The sequence below is a fragment of the Chamaea fasciata genome, unplaced genomic scaffold, assembly GCF_029207755.1.
Source record: "Chamaea fasciata isolate MVZ Bird 193981 ecotype frontalis unplaced genomic scaffold, bChaFas1.0.hap1 SCAF_5, whole genome shotgun sequence".
Lineage (NCBI taxonomy): Eukaryota > Metazoa > Chordata > Aves > Passeriformes > Sylviidae > Chamaea > Chamaea fasciata.
This window is the reverse complement of record NW_027094090.1, coordinates 39,245,857-39,262,807: the sequence shown is the minus strand read 5'-3', so window position 1 is coordinate 39,262,807 and position 16,951 is coordinate 39,245,857. Positions and strand designations below refer to the sequence as shown.

The window sequence follows — 16,951 nt, the reverse complement described above, 5'->3', positions numbered from 1 at the left end:
GAGAAGGACCTTTCTGGAAGGCTACTGATCATCTGCCTTTGCTGACTGAACTCAGACTGCATAAACACTCTCACACAGAGCAACAGACAATCAAGCCTACTGTCCGTAGAATTAGAATGTCTAGGATGTAAAAGCACATTAAAAGAGAGAATTAATGCATTTTAATGCATTAAAAATTACAGAAAATCAATTATTTTTGTACAGCGTGAGATTGAAAATAAACATGGCTATTTCATAAGAAACCATGTGATTCTTAAATCTGATGTGATAGATTTCTAGGTTGTAGAACCAGAGGAAAATAATCCTCAAGCTTTATGATTATTTCCTTTTTAAACTACTTGATAAAAAACAACAGGACAGACCTTGCTTTAAAAAGAAAAGACCTGGCAAAGCTTCCAGCTAGAGCAAGGATAAGACATGATTACAATCTGTTTACCGGAACATGATAAAGTCATCTGAAAAAACAAAAAGAACTGGAAAACTCACATTTGCTTTGGATACGTATCCTAAACATGCTGTAAGATATGACATTACCTTTTTCATTTCCCTATTTAATGTGAAAAAAAAATACCAAAACTACTTGAAATTATTGTGCTTTTTTTTATATCCTGGGTTAAACAAGAATCACTGTCAATAAATTCAGAAGATGTTATTGTGAGTGCATTTTATCATCTTATATATGTTGATGAATGAGAAAAAAATGTTTGAAGAAAGTATCTGACAGAAACAAGTAAATTGGGATAATTCAGCATGCAGGCTAATTCCCTTTACTTAGACTTCCTCATGTACATTTATTATTATGTAAGAACATCCCATCCTGAAAAACCCATCTCACTGCTGAAAATAGCTACTGTTACTAATACTTTATAAGTCTAAAGGAGCGCTGCGGATGAACTGATCACCACCTAAATGGCAAAGGCCAAAAGCTTTTTGGGTTTTGAAAAGCCAAAAGCTGGCATAGGGTCAAATGGCACTTTGACGTAAGTCCAGCTTCTGTCATACATACATACATATTATGTATATATATATATGCAAGATTTGCAGCTTTCCAGTCAGAAGCAGATGTGCCAAGGGAAAAGGACTTGCATGCAGCTCTGTTGCACTTCACAAGAGCAATGGGTGCTATGGACAGAATTGTAGTTATGTGCATTTGGTTGGATATAAATATCATAATTAATCTCCTGCCAGTCATTTCACAGGCAGTGTGCAAATACGTACACAACTGCAGCAAAAGGTTTTATTATAATGACTGATATACACACCAGAGAGCTAACCCATCTTCTTGCACCATCTTTAGCCCTGTAGGTAGCGATATACCCAATTCCAGTTTATTACATCTTTTATTACGCTTTAAAATTAAGGTTCCTGCTTATATTGAAATAGAGACCTTAGTAAGTATATGCTAACTTAATTGGCATACATGTAAGCATATGCAGACCTACTAGGCCTTAGAGGTTTCAATGGGACCATTACATGATTGCACCTCATTATATTGATTAATATTGTGTGAAAACAAATGTTCCACAGCTTTCTTTACAGTCCTCCTCTAACTTCACTGAAGCTAATTAATGAATTCCCTTCCAGGTATGACTATGCAATGACTAGCCAAGGAAGATGACTTCTGCCTCATGCAGCCAGCCATTGGGTGCTGTGCCCTTGGGAAGTGGACCCAACTCCCAAAACAGGTGTTACAGCCAGCAGACAGAGGTCATTAGTTGTTGGCAGATAGGGTGTATACAAAAGATGTCCCGAGAACAAGTACAGTGGCTCAAACACTGTTTTCTGCCTTGCCTCAGGGTCTCTGTTGTTGTCTTTGGCTTCATCGTTCAGGATCCTGCTGGCATTCACCACCTGTTCATTTTTAGTTCTGTCCCCAGCCATCTGTCCTTGCTGTTGCTCTGTCTGCTCCTTCTCCTGGACTCACCTCATGAATTATACTCCCTTGTTTTCTGGCTCCATCTGAAGTTCAGCTACGCTCTTGTCAAAGTGCATACAAGCTTCCTGGTGCCAAAGCCTACATCCAACCATATGCCTACCTTACTCTGTTAGGCTAATGAGCATTATATGTCTCTGGTTCTTGATTTCAGATTGCCTTAATTATATCACCTGGCTCCTGCCTCCACCCAGACTCAAACCCCAGGGCTTCACTGTGAGTCTTGTAACTCCCATGTCCTGTCATAACAGTCTTCATAGACAGGTGCAGACAGACAGCAGCTTGTTTTGCTGGTGCTCCAAGCTGGGCAGAAACGAGCCACCTTTGGTCTTGAAGCTTTATTCTTATATTACCTGAAAGGGAGAGCTCTTTTATAACCAGACAAGATATGCAGCAGCTTGGATCACAGACAAACTGTATCCATCTCTGTCTATACTTGCTCACTTAGACATAATGTACTAACTTTTAGGGTACAGATTGAATTTAGATACCAAGTAGAGACACACTGTTTACATGTCTCAAATGTTTGCCCAGATGTTGAGCAGCATCCTCTGTGGGACATACGTAGACAGAAATTTACTGTGTGGGTCCGAGAGGACCAAGGCAGAAAGATTTCTACTAAACTTTCTAAAAACTGGTTATGGTTTATTTGTGAATGTTATTTATGTTGACCATGCCATTCAGATGAAGCATAGCAATTGCACTTCATTAATTTCAGTATCAAGCAAATTCTAGTCTGAAGCACACTTTTTGAATCTGGTGGGTTGACCTTGGCTGGATACCAAGCTTGTCTATCACTCTCCCTTCTCAGCTGGACAGGGGAGAGAAAATAAGATGGAAAATGACTCATAGGTTGCGATAAGGCCGTTTACTAAAGCAAAATTGAAAGTTTGTGTGTGTACAAGAAAGAGGAAAAAAAAAAATTATTCTGTACTTCCCATTGGCAAGTGGTGCAGGGCTTCGGCGTGGATAGTGGCTGCTCCAAAAGGCAAATGTTCTAAATAATGAATGCTCTCCTCTTCCTCCTTGTTTTCTTAGCTTTTATAGACTTCCTCAAAATCTGTATTTCTATAAGTGGAACACAAATCTTATTTACAAAGTACTAGAATTTGAAGTTTAGGCCTTTATCCAGGGTAGTTACAGTAAGTTTACACCAGCTGATGATTTGATCCCATGTAACTTCCACACCAACAGATGAAATATCAACAGATACAGAAGATGCCAGAAAGATGTCCTTGAGCTACCTTAAAGCTAACTAGTTTGGCTACAGGTAGTAATATAAGCAGCATTCAAGTATAAACTAAGTTAGGCTAGATTTAATTTAGACTACTGGAATTTTGTGGCTTAAGCTGAGCTCTGTGCTTGCATAACTTGCACCCAACCCAGGCAACACAAACCTAACAAAGCTACTGTACATTGGAATCATTAAAGCAAATATTGAATCTAAAGGCTGCCTATTTTATGGCAGTTTTAAAAGCAAATGAAGCATTTATTAACTTCCAAATTGTTTTTGATACCTGAGCACCTCAATGGGTCTGCTCATAAATACTATATGATGTGAGCAAGGGCACAGTGGCAGGGTCTGGCCAATAAATGCTTTCAGGCATGTGACAGAGACAGATATTTTTGTACTTTTGTTTCTAGGTAACTGCCTGGTTTTCTTTAACTATGTTTTGCTTATGGTATGGACTTCATTAAACACTGTTTGGGCAAATGGCATGCTTTATATTATATTTAGCTTTATCTCTCTACTTATGAGGACCGCGTGGGGTAATTGCTTCTTTGAGGGCTGATCCTCATCTCTTTATTAAAGCTAAAGTGTGAATCTGTGGGAACATTATATAACAGGGGAATGAGATTCCAGCTCTGCTAAAATATGTTTCACCTGAATAAATAGTCAGGCTGGAAATTGTTTGTGTGTTATATAACCTCTTCATAAGTTAACATATAATTAAATTACAAATTTTGGAACTTATACTACAAATCATTTACTTGCAAAGGAAGCTCCAGTGGAATTCAGTGGGATATTACTGGGAGCTAATACAAAGTCACTAAAACAGGTAGGAGTTTCTAAACTGTGCCTTTTAAGTGAAAACAAATTAATACATCTAGACAGTCTCTAGACAGAGCAAGTGTCTAATGTGACCAGTTGTCTTGGTTTGGGAAGACAGGTATCTGCCAGGTAATAAAAAAAACCAACTGGAGTTTCCTTTGGAATTGAGAGTGTAAACCCCCCCTCCACCCTTTTTTTTTGCTTTTTCAATTATAAATTTACAATCAGAGGCTCTTAGGCAAAGATTTGGGAAATAGGAATAGCAGTTCTTTACTAGTATGTATTACAAAGCAAACAAACACAAAAAAACCCCACCAAACAACTACAGCATTAATAACAAACGAAAACAGTACCAAGAACCTTGAGGGTTTTGTTTCACAAAATTCAGGGCAGTTTGGTTTCAGTGTCCCTGCAGGATCCTCAGAGCGCCAAGCTGAAACATTGGAAAAGTCCCGGGCTGGTAGCTGGGATGGCAGGGTGTCCCGGCAGGCAGGGGCAGGATGTCCCGGCAGCGCAGGAGGTGCAGGGTCACGCTGTAGCAAGAGGAGCAGCGCCGAAGAAGCCAAAGGCGAGGCAGAGCCGGCCCAGCTCCCACGGGTGGCAGAGAAAACTCAGGATTCAGGCCCAACCGGTGATAGTAGATTTCCCAGGACTGGATCCCTTTGGCCACAGTGAAACTCTTCCAGCCAGCAACAGCCGTTCTCTCTCTCTTCCCTGAACGCCGGAAAAAGAAGAGCCCGCAGCTGCCTCAAGCTCTGTCTTTTACCTGCATTATCTCCCCCTTCCAACTTTGTCCACCTCTTTGTTTCGGTTAAGTACTCTCAAGTATCCAACACTTGGTCTCCTTGGTAACTTATGGGGAAAAAATTCTTTAGAGAAAAAAGGAACAAACTTAACCCCCAACACCTGTATGTATTAACTATACAATTACCATACTTCAAGAGGAAATAGTCATTAAAAATACTGCACATATTTGGGGTATAAAACAATACAACATATATTTTCCTTTGTGCTTTCTGCTGCTGCAGAGAAGTGTGAGTGTTATACAATGGTGATTGTACGCAGGACACAGTTGCAGGATATTTCTATTTTTTGTAGGGAATTGCATGGCATCTCTTTGAAAATAAGAATCTTTGGAAATATGCAATGCAGAAAAGCAGCGACATAAATTTTGAATTTTAATTATGAATTAGCTTTTGTACAAAAAGAAGACATAGTAATTGTGCTTTAGGCCATTATTTTTTAAACTGTTTGCATTTCTATAGTAGTTAGACCTTCTTTATAATCTTATCTAAATACAAGTGATGAGGGAGTAGGACCAGATTCTTCTCCTTCTGAAGTAATTGTTTGCCATTTATTTTACTGGGAGTACCACAGTGATTTTATAAAGATTGTAAGATTTACTATTATCTACAAATTCAAAATTATGCAAACTCTACCTTTTTTAAATATGGGAGCCCACAGAACTGTAACAGAGACATTTAGCACAGAAATCACTTTTGTGTTAGTGCAAGAATGTTTGGCTTTTTTCAGAGCACTCTTAGCTTGATCAAAATTCCCACTGCAAAAGAAGATGCAGCATTGCGTGCTGTATCACTAGTAGACTATTAACTTTATTAAGGCTTTAATTTAACTATTTTAGGTCTCAAATTGTGAGCGGTGGGAGTGGAAAGATTCTAATTAATGTGATCAAAACTCTTTATTCAGCTCCTGAGGTTCAAATACAAACTCAGGTTAGAAATGTAACATTAAGAATTTTAAGTTATTTATCCCATGTAAAATCAAGATTCAAGTGCAGAGCCAGGAATGTTAAAAGTTTCTATTATTTATTCTACCTATCAGCCCACAGTCCTAAATTTGTTATCAAAATGTTAATAACAAAAATTATTAAAACAATTGATTTTTAAATTTTTATCTTCCAACTATCATTGTATACACAACGAGTTAATTTTACCATTAGTAATCTAGTTGAAATAAGGTAATTTCTTATCTATCTATCCACCCATCTCTCTTAAAATGAGTGTAAGGTTGAGCTTTTCTAAGACCAGCCTTTACTTTCTTGAGCCAGTTCCAATAGAGGGAGAAAGCAATGAAATGCACACAACTAGAAATCAAGGAATGCTTAATAAAACCAAGCCAAGTCTGATCTCAGCAAAATCAGTGGTTTAGATCTCAGATGGTGCTTGAAGTAAAAGTATATTGTAACTGTTTCAGTCATAAAGGAGTATATAGTATATACACTATACCTGTGTAGTATATACATTATACCAGTGCAGTAACAGGGAAGGGATCACCACCCAAACACACCTGGGAGGAAGAGGCAGGTGGGCATGGGAGATGAAGAACAGCACTACCTGGCTGTGTTTGGGGGCAAGTTTCTGCTGGGGTCCTGGCTCACTTCATGCCACTGTTGCTGTACACTCAGGACTGTGTGTGTCCCCTCAAGATTGTCAGTTTTTAAAATTAAGACTGCCAAGAATGAGAAAGTTGTTTTTACAATTTAACATGAAAATGATCTAGTCCTCCACTCACTGCCATGTTTGCACAGAATCCTATTTGCCATGTGGAAGCAAAGAGAAAGTCAAGTGAAGACAGATACAAAACCTCCACAGGGAAGACAAAGACAGTGCTCGCTTGCCTTACTCAAGTTAGCAGATTTATTTTCCACATGCCAGAGTCCAGGTCCAAAGGACAACAAGCCATTAGAGAAGCCTTTCCAGACATAAAAAATAATGATTTAATGGTAAACTACAGCTAAAACTACAGGTTAGATTTCTTGATGGCTGAGCCTCCATAATGTATTCCTGCTTCTGAGAAGAGGGATTCTGTCTTTCCTCAGGCCTGGACACATACTCCCAACTCTTTCAGAAGCCTCCTGTCACCCTCTGATACATTGGTTCTGTTTGCTAGAGCAGCAGAAAAGTAGCTGAGCCAAGAAGTAAATAGTCTGCTAGTGTAGCCAACTCATTCAGGTGTCAAATGAACACAAAAGCCTGAGAAAAGATTGGGAAGGGCATCTGTGCATCCAGAAGTAGGGAATGAACAGTACAAAAAATGGAGGACTGGACTTCCTGTGTCAGTAACCTGCCTGAATGTCTTCATTATCTAGTGAAATCTTGGCCTAGGTCTCTGAGAAAATGCTGGAAGACATGTCTTTATCTCAGGCAAAGAGAAGGCTGAGTCATATATCCAAATTATTTAGAAAAATAATTTAAAAATGGCTAAAATCTAGAGGTTACAGCCTTTTCTTCATCTTATACTAAGTGGCTAAAAATGCTTTGGTGAAAAGAAGACAGTTTTGAGTTACATAAGAATCTACTAAGAGGAAAATTAATTTTACAGGTCCCTTCTCAAATGTTTTGTGTTACTGTGATGAATGGGGGAGTTGCAGGCCAGCATGCCAATATTGGAATGGTTAGGAAATGTAATTTCATCAGATGGGGCTTGACAGTTGCAAGCCTATCAAACCAGAAGTCATTCAAGAAGATTCTAAAGCATACATCTCTGTATTTATGATAGAGATGTTAAAGTTTCTGGAGTAGCTTAGTGTTGCCTTAGTGGCTGCTGCAATTTTGCCTCAGATTATTGTCTCACTTCTTTTGAACTGACAAGATGAAGCAATTCCATTTCTTTATGGCCTTGTGCTAGGGAAAAATAGGAGGCCACCAGAGAAGTCACTTGATGGTTTGGGATGAAGTCTGATCAGTAGAGACGTAGTGTGAGAAGTTACCTACAAAAGTAGCTTTCCACAGCAAACAAAGGGCTCATAACAAATATGGGGAAGAGAAAAAGAGTAGAAGTGTTTATTAAGACAATGAACTACTAGAAGAAGTGATCTCTGAGCAAGAAAACTGCTTTCAGTTGCATGTGCCTATTGTATTCAGAGATGCAGGTCTTTATGAATATTCTTATAAATAAGCATTGCTGTATGCTAACAGCCAGTCCCTTTTCTTAAAAGACTCCTCATTTTAGTGGCTGAATGAATAGGCTAAAGGATGACATTATTTTTGCAGTGATATATGTGTGTCACTTGTGTTACTACATTGCTAAGACTAATCATGATGTGAATGTACAGTTATGTCATATGCTCACAAAAATAGAGCCTGTGGGCACCATGAGCAGCAAGGCATATTCCTAGATGCCCAAAATCCAAGCCAAGCCAATTGTTCAGCCACATATAGATTTTAGTGTTTTTAATTTAGAGAAATGACACATTCATATACCAAAACAAACATCTAAAAGGAAATTCATATACCTTCTGGTAGCAGAAAGGCAGAAATGTGTCACAGATGTCAATAGCCCTTGAGTGTATTTACATTTGCATTGTGAGTGAGAAGCTAGAATAGGATGTCTTTCATTTCTGTTTGTCCAAAACATTCTCCAGCAGCCCTGAAAATATCTTTCCCAGCTGTGATATGTTCAGAATGCTGTTCACAGGGAACAACTTGAATGTATTTCAGAGGGACAGGTCATTCCATTCCCCCTTAGTATTTAAATTGTATGTTTCAGCAGTATGCTCCTCACTCAAGCCACACACACGAGTGGGAAAGAAACATTTTACCTTCAGAAAGTTGAACAGAGGTTCATAAAAGCTACTATAAGGTTATGTGGCCTTTAAGATAGCACAATAAATCAAAGATACTTGTTCTCAGTATCAAGAGGACAAAATGGACAACTGTCAAGGCAGTGTCTAACGCTGAGTCTGCATCCATACATATGCAGTTTTCCCAGGACTGCAAAGATTGGATAGGAACAGAGCACCTATATTTCTGTTACACAACATATGGCTCAGTTCTTTTTTTTTTCATTACATGACTAGACAAAACTTAAATATAATTGGAAGTAAGAATGATTTTATAAAGTCACATTTATAAATAAGTATATTTTCCTATTTCTAAAGGACATAGCGTTACTTTTTACTAGCCAAGACAACTATTTTTAGCTTAATCCATGTACTGTTGAAATTGTCCACAGAACAAATGCTAGTTTAACAGATGGGTATACATAAAAATATGTGAGAGCATCTCTATGTGAATCAAGTTTAAATGTTACCTTGCATTGCCATTCAGGAATACAGAGACACCAATCTTTGTAAAGCTCATGGAAGATGCTGGGAGAATACACCATTGCAAATCCAATTCAGAACTGCATAGTTTATAAATCTGTGCTCTGGTTGCTATGGCAGTTTTAGTTTTGGTTTTGGTGACTCAGGATTATGCAGCATCAAGAAGTAACTCACCTTGAAGTGTGGGGTTTCTGTATAAGAATCTTATTCAGAACTGACTAAAGAGCAAGAAATCTGCTTCTTATGTAGTTTACTTAAAAAATTTGATCGCAATTTGTGCATAGTCCTCATACCTCTTTTTTTATGGATAAGGATTGTACCAGAGATTTCACTGTTACATGTGTGGGTATGTCACACAATCAGGGTAGATAATATACCAGATTTAAAGATAGAAATTACTATGACTATCAAGTAAAACAATGAAAGAAATGCCTTATTCTTGTGATAAGTATCTCTGTCATGGTGAAGGACATGTAAAAAGATACTTTTGTATTTTGTTATCCATTCTCTCATTTTACCATGCATGATTCTTTATAAGAATCTGTTGAATTTATTACAAATTTTTGTAATATATCTGTGATATTTGTCACTAGCTTTCAAATTACCCCTTTTTCCCAGTGCTAGAATGGATGACATTAAGTTTGATACATTAGTTTTCCTTCAATGGGGAGAGAAAAATGTTAAGACAAAATTTTTAGAAGCCACACTGTGTGTAATGCTGTTCAAACTGGGACACAAGGCAGCAATTATCCAGATGGAGGTTAGAACAAAATTCTACATCCTAAAAGATTGTGAGTTTGGGTAGTGCAAAAACTTCATTTGTGAACTTCTCTTGTCTAGAAGCCTGTGTGAAATAGGTTTGAACAATGGTTGTAATGCTTTTAAGAAAAAATGGAAAACCAGAAAGCACACTGATACCTATCTCATTGCTAAATCATTGTATTGATCACTTGAAGCCTGTCGTCAAATTAACTGGAAATATGTATACACATAGATGCTATCTCTGTAAAATGTTTACATGGCTACCTCTCCAGAAAAGCAGTCCTACTGAATTCAGTGCTAATATTTGTATGTGGAAAATGACATATTTAATCACCTTTAGTGTTGTGTATATACATGCAAACAAAGGATTTAACAGCGCACCTAGTGTGTTGAGTAATCTGGTAGCAATACATCAAAAAAAGCCTGATAAAATTAGGTCTAACTTAGTGTGTCCTTAAGTTGCACTCATAATGTTGCTCAAATGGTTAAGCATCTCTTGTTAGAGATGTTACAATAATCTATGATTATTGTAAACACACATGCACACTTAGGCAGTTATCTAATTCACTCTTGTGATACTCTCTTGCAGTAGTGACTCTTTTAGAATTAATTTGCTACTCACTTTTAATATGGTCTTCAAAGATAGCTTTAATATATGTTTGCTCTAACCCTCTGCACAAATAAATTTAACACTCCACGCTTAGACAGATAATGGGAAAAGACTTTCATATTTCTACAGAAGTTATTATTGATATTTACATATGTTCATCTCAAATAGTAGTGAATTAGAATCGGTAGACAGTGTCATCTTCTCTCAGCTACACGATTTTACAGTTAAATGGAATGACCTTAGACATGTGGTAGAATGGCATTACAGTGGGGTAAAGAATATGGCCCAATATGCCTTTGCAATTGAAATTACAAACATTTATGGGAGATATGAATAGGAAAAACAGGAAACTAAAAATAATATTATTAGTATTATTATTCCCTTCTTGAAGTGTGATCACTTGCTGAGATTACTAGTTTACATGAATGACAGCTCTACTTTTTGCTTAAGTACTTTTGCTTAAAACACCATATGTTTTGCTAGATTTAAGAACTACATATAATTTCCAGTAGAGCACACAGCTATCTCCACAAGACATTTATACCCAGTATATATGGAACATCTGAGTTTCAACTGACTGTACAAATGAATTGTATCTTGCCTGGAGTGTCTGCAAAACCCCTCAAACGTAAAATAACTCCCAACCCTAAGGTGCAATCCAAAAAAAATTAAAAAGTTAAGGAAAATAATGTCAAGCATGTGGAACACACAAATAGCTGCAGTGTATGGAAAAATATTTGCTGAAGTTCTCTGAAAAGCTGAAGCTAAATCAATAAAAAAATCTTTCCTGGAAAGAAGAATAAAAAGAAAGTATGAGATCTCGTTTTTAAAACGAATCTAACAGTATGATACTTAAGAACAAAATTGAGCTGTAGAACCTCTGCATTTCACTTGCCAAGAAGAGCAAGTTGGAGTTAAAAGACCAGAAAGAAAAAGCAGATCTGGAAAATTGAAATCAAGGAGAGGGGACTGGAGCTCTGATGAAAACTTAGAAACACACTCCTTGACATTGAAATTCCTGAGAGAGTGCGTTTTGAATCCGTGCCTATCGATTTGCCTAGAATTACTTTGTTGCTAATAAAGCACTCTATTTAAATATTGTTTGTTGAAATCAAACATTCTTCAGACACAAAGTTTCTTGAAGAATCAAAGTTTTAGACAGCCAGCTGAGAGAGAAGCAGCATGACAGGGAGGTGACTTGTAAAATACCTGAGACATCTGGGGCAAGAGCATGTAGCTTTTATCTTGCATTACCTTTTCCTGGGTTATAGTTTTCAAGTCCTTAGGAAATGGCCCTGGGTTGAGAGTCTGTCCCCAGGGGAGTTTGCCCACAAGGACAAGACCACAGCAGGAGGCTGGGAGCTTGTGCAAATTTCCTCCTTAGAAATGAGTCAGGTGATGCAGCCAAGCTCCCAGCTAGTAACTGTCCATGCCATGCTGATGGTACCAGTGCTATGCACAAGCACAACTAAAACACTTGTGTGAGTAATAAAAACTGCAAAGACTGGTTTTGAATTGTACTCTGCAGTCAGCCATATTTCCAAACCCAGGAATCTAAAATGTACCCCTGGATAGTCACACAGGCTGCCAACGGGAAGGTATAAATTAGGTGCCAGATAATCTTTCATCCACCTACTTAAACTGCAAATCTTTCTCTGGCACATCTTTCATCTTGACTACCAGATGTTGTCTTTTGTTCTCAATCACATTACGCCTGCAAACTGTCAGTGCATGTATCTCATGAACTGCTGTATGAGTAAGTCTGATGGATATTATGCATATCTCCAGATGAAAATCTGTTCTGAAAGACATTAAGAACAGCACGTTGCTGCAGGTACCTTGCAACTACTACTTCTTGTGAAATGTCACTGACATCTTTATCAATAAAAATGGAAATAATAGCCTGAGTCGGCTGCAAGACTGCCCACCATAAGAAGGATACGTTATCATTAGAAAAGTGCGAATCATGCAAAATTTGAAGTGTATGAGGTTTGGTGACCCTCTCAAACTATACTTTGTTTCCTATATTTAGTTGAAAATAAAACTTATTTTCCAGTAAGTTCAAAACCACATTTTATTCCCAGAAATTATCCCATTTAAAGCAAAATATATATTGCTTTTAGCTAAAGAAAACATGCTGTGCATAGAAAAAACTTTATTATCTGTAATAGCTTGGTTCCTGGAAGTTGCTACTCTGAACAAAAACATTTTAGTCTTTGTATCTTCAAATGCTGCATGGTTTGCAATGACTTGTTTTCTCCCAAGAGAAAGGACGGCTGTGCTACCCCAGGTTTTGACATCATGGAAGTGAACTGTAAGTGAAATGGACAACAAGCACAGGGCTTTGTCCACTGCCATGGACAGAATCATAGAATGTTACGGGGTTGGAATGGATCATCTAATCCCACTCCCCTGCCATGGGCAGCAGCACCTCCCACTAGACCAAGTTGGCCAAGGCCTTATCCAAACTGGCTTTGATCCCGGCCAGGGCTGGGGCATCCACAACCCCCCTGGGCAATCTGTTCCAGTGTCTCACCACACTCATAATAAAGATTTTTTTTTTACAAAAATATATAGTCTAATTTGTACCCATTACTCCTGGTTTTATCACTGCAGTTCCTGACAAGGAGTCCCTCTCTAACTTCCCTGGACACCCCCTAAAGTGTAGAGATAAATGGGAATTGGTGCTTTTGAACGTCAAGCTGATCTGAGGTGGTCATGTCTAATCTCCCAAAACAAAGGATCCTTAAGCAAGTTGCTCCATTTATTTCCTTTTTTCCATCAAGTGACTGCATGTGCCCCATCTGCCAATGCAGGCACAAACACCGATGCTGCTACAGGCGACAGAGGTCACAGGCGGGGATGGGCAGCGCCTCCAGCGAGGCTGCCCGAGGGAGGCGGGGCTGCGGGGCTGCGGGGCTGCACTCCCACTCCCACTCCCGACTCCCGACTCCCACTTCCCACTCCTCACTCCCACCTCACTCACTCCCACTCCCACTCCCCACGCCCAACTGGGCCCGGCCCCGCCCCGGTCGCGCTCTGCCTCCCGGCGATCTCGCGAGATTATGCTAAAGCGGCTGCCACCGCCCCGCCCCGCCCCGCCCGTCCGCTCCCCGCCCGCCCCGCGCCCTCCCTGGGCGGGTGAGCGCGCGCGGCCGCGGTGCGCTGTGGGATAGTGGCGGTATAAAGTGTACGCTCGGCGCGGCCGTGGCTGAGGGGGCCGGCGCGAGCGGGGCATGAAGATGGCGGACGCCAAGCAGAAGCGGAACGAGCAGCTGAAGCGCTGGATCGGCTCCGAGACTGACCTGGAGCCGCCCGTGGTCAAACGCAAGAAGACCAAGGTGAAGTTCGACGACGGCGCCGTCTTCTTGGCCGCCTGCTCCAGCGGAGACACCGAGGAGGTGCTGCGACTGCTGGAGCGGGGCGCCGACATCAACTACGCCAATGTGGACGGGCTCACCGCTCTCCACCAGGTCGGTGCTGGGCCGATCGAGGGACCCCTGGCCGGGCTGGGACGGAAGGGGGGGGGAGGCCGGCCGAGTGCCCCCCCCCCCCCCCGGTAGGAGGGGGTGGAGGAGGAAGGGGCCGGAGGCGGCTGCGCTCCCTCCACTGGGGGGTGTCGGGGTGGGGAGGTGGCGGCGGGGTCAGCCTGGGACCCGCCGGGGGGCTGCCGGGGCGGGAGGCTGCACCCCCTCCCCGCGGACAGGCCGTCGGAAGGGGCGGATGGGCCTCTCCTCCGGCGGGAAGGAGGTGCCGCTCCCCTTCTTTCGTTTTCCCCTCTTTGGTTTCCTCCCTCGGAGGGCCGGGGGGAGCGGGCCCTGCCCTGTGTGTGCCGGGGGGCCGGAGGCAGGTGCCCCCGGCGTGGGAGGGTGACCGCAGGTGAGGGTAGCGCGCTGTCCTCGGGGCCGCTTCCGCCGCTGCCCCTTGCCCGGGATCCTGGTGGTAGTTCCCCGCTGCCCTCGTCTCCCCGGTTCCGCAGTAGTTGAGCCGATTAAAGCCCGCTGGTGTGTGCGGGCGGCCGTGTTGAGTGACGGATCAGCTATTTCTCTCCGGTTTCTAAGGGAAACCAGTGTTTTGTTCGTTATGTGGAAAGGCGTATCAGTAAGGGGCTCCTTGTTTTCGTTCCCGATGGCTCCCGCCGCAGTGTGAAAGCTGAACTTCAAGGGGAGCACGGCTCTTAAATATTTGTTCTGTTCGTTGGAAAGTAGTAAAAAAACCAAATCCATATCGCTTTGTTCTGGGGTGGGTGTGTGAGAAGGGAGCTGGGGCCGGGGGAGGTAACTTTCACTTGGGCCAGGGGGGGAATGGACGGGAAACTGGCTGTGAAGTTTCCTCAAAATGGATGCTTTGTGCATGTTGAACTTCATAGCAGTCTGATTGGAATCTCAAAACGTTAGCCTAATAAGGAAAGGCTGTGGCAATCCGGAGATAATGCGGGTTTGCCTGAATAGTTTTTTCTCTAGAAGGCCAAGAGCTTCCACACAGTATTAGATTCGCTGAATATCTGGAAAGCAGAAGAATATCTTTTACAGTCTAGATTCTCGTTCTCAACTTTAGAAGTTGTTCAGTAGTTCAAAAGGAGTATCTTAATGGTTATGTGTTGTAGGTTGATCAAGTAGAAATCTTCCCAAAATGGTTAGGTGAGGTGGTTTCTTACATTAAAAAAAAATGAGAAGGTGAATTTGTTTTCTCCATCCTGTATAGATTTTTCAAGGATGTGAGGCTCTAGAAATACATAAACTGCCTTGTGGAACTGGATAGAATTCCCTCGTGAACACTGGATATAAAATTCTATGGCTCTTTGCTGTGTTTGCTGTATCTGAGCTGTCACTTGCTCCCCTGCAAAGGGTGGTGGTTTACTTTCAGTTCTGAACTGAACTGGAGGAATGAGTGTGTGTTGTGGTTAAGCCTGTCAGCGTGTCACTGCAGCACGGTTACCTGACTGCAGGCTAGCCTGGCACTTCATTGCAAGGTTTGCTGTATTTATCCTCCTCTAATCAAGTTAGGGGAGCTGTGTATGAGGAGCCATACCTTAACTGGTTAGATCCTTGGCTCTGCAAGTCGCTGTGCCCCAGCCATTGGTGGGGAAGGATGACGTTTAGTTTAACTCTATTGTTAGAGTAAGAGATGGTGTTGTCTCTCTCTGTGGTGCCGATGGTATTTTCCAAATGTCTTTGATACTGTGTACAGAAAAGCTTTCATCGGGATAATTCTGTGCATATTCTCCCTCTTTTTTTTTTTTCCTTTTTTTTTACATTGTAGTCAGCTTGCAGTTTGGAAGGGCAAAGTCTAAGGGAACAGAGGTAAAGATTTACATCACTGCTAAAATTCTTGCTCATGCCCCTCCTTTCCCCTCCCCTCCTTTAGTGATACCAAAGGACCTTTTCTGATTTTATGGTATTGAAAGCAAATAAGATCAGTTGTGAAGTTACAATCCTCTGGAGGCTGTACAGTAAGTGAAGGTTACCTGTTGCTATAAAAAGGACATATAACAAATCCCTGCCTGTGACTGACTCTGAATGGTTTCACTTCATTATTAACACAAAACTTGATTTTCCTCTAATGTGCCATATAAAAGGTGCAAATCACACATGATGCAGTCTATAACATGAATTAATTTAATCAAAGCTGTTTCTGTTCTCAAAGGAAACTCTTCAAAGACTTGTCATTCTTCCTGACAATTTTGACTGACAGATTATAATTGTTCAAGACTGCCATGGTGTGTAGTTGCTTTGTGGTTCTTTGGTTTGTTGGTTGGGGAGTTTTTGTTTTGTGTCTTCTGTGTCAGATCCCATGAAGACATTGCTGCTTCAGAGGAATAAATCTATCTCGGCAAAGGTAAAATTACTGTACTTTTTTGGGTTGTGTCTTTTTTATCTTCCATCAATATTTTTTTTTCAGTTATTGAGAGCAAACACATATGTCTGAAATAGCAGTAGAATTAAATATTCAGTATTTGGCCTTTGATTTTCCTGCTACATATGGCAGCTGTAGGAAGAGACTTAAGCTTTGTTCTGTTTTTCACAGGTAGTTGGAAGTACTGAGGAGAAAGTACCATTAAGTCCTGAAATTCTGGTGAACTTCAGGTCTGGTCTTTAATGGAGCATCAAGCTTTGCTGCTGAAGCCATTAGCTAAGCTCTGCCTCTGAGTACAGTAGAATGCCATCACCATCAGAAAGCTGCATGTGGAATTGTTTCTCCTCTTGCATGTGGGAAAGAAAACAATTACTTGACTTGGTAGCTGAGAGGAGGGAAGGGGGGAGGATATAAATAGGTACTTGCTTCAGCTCTTCACAGTGCCAGCGAGCAGATTTTGTCTCATATCTGCATGTGCACAAATGAGTGGACTTGAGTGCATCATAACTGAGGACAGATGAATTAAATTCTTTGGTATCTTGCAGAAGAGGGATAGTTGTCATTAGGTGATGGTTATTATTCCTCTGTGTAATTTTGAGTTCAAAGCTCACTTTAAGAACTTGTTTTGCACTAGTCCTCGGGTTAGGCCTTCTGCATAAAGGACAAAACTGT

General features: G+C 40.9%; 1 protein-coding gene across 6 annotated transcripts in view; it reads left to right on the top strand.

The window, feature by feature from the left end:
• The first annotated feature begins 13,619 nt into the window (after positions 1-13,619).
• The window catches only part of PPP1R12A (protein phosphatase 1 regulatory subunit 12A), a 113,362-nt gene continuing 110,030 nt past the window's right edge, over positions 13,620-16,951 (top strand). For 5 of the 6 annotated variants that reach the window (XM_066183303.1, XM_066183304.1, XM_066183300.1 and 2 more), the window contains exon 1: positions 13,620-13,896. In XM_066183303.1, the coding sequence (XP_066039400.1) occupies positions 13,660-13,896 (237 nt within the window). In that variant the 5' untranslated portion in view covers positions 13,620-13,659. The remainder of the gene's footprint in view (positions 13,897-16,951) is intronic. The other variant, XM_066183305.1, reaches the window with a different exon arrangement.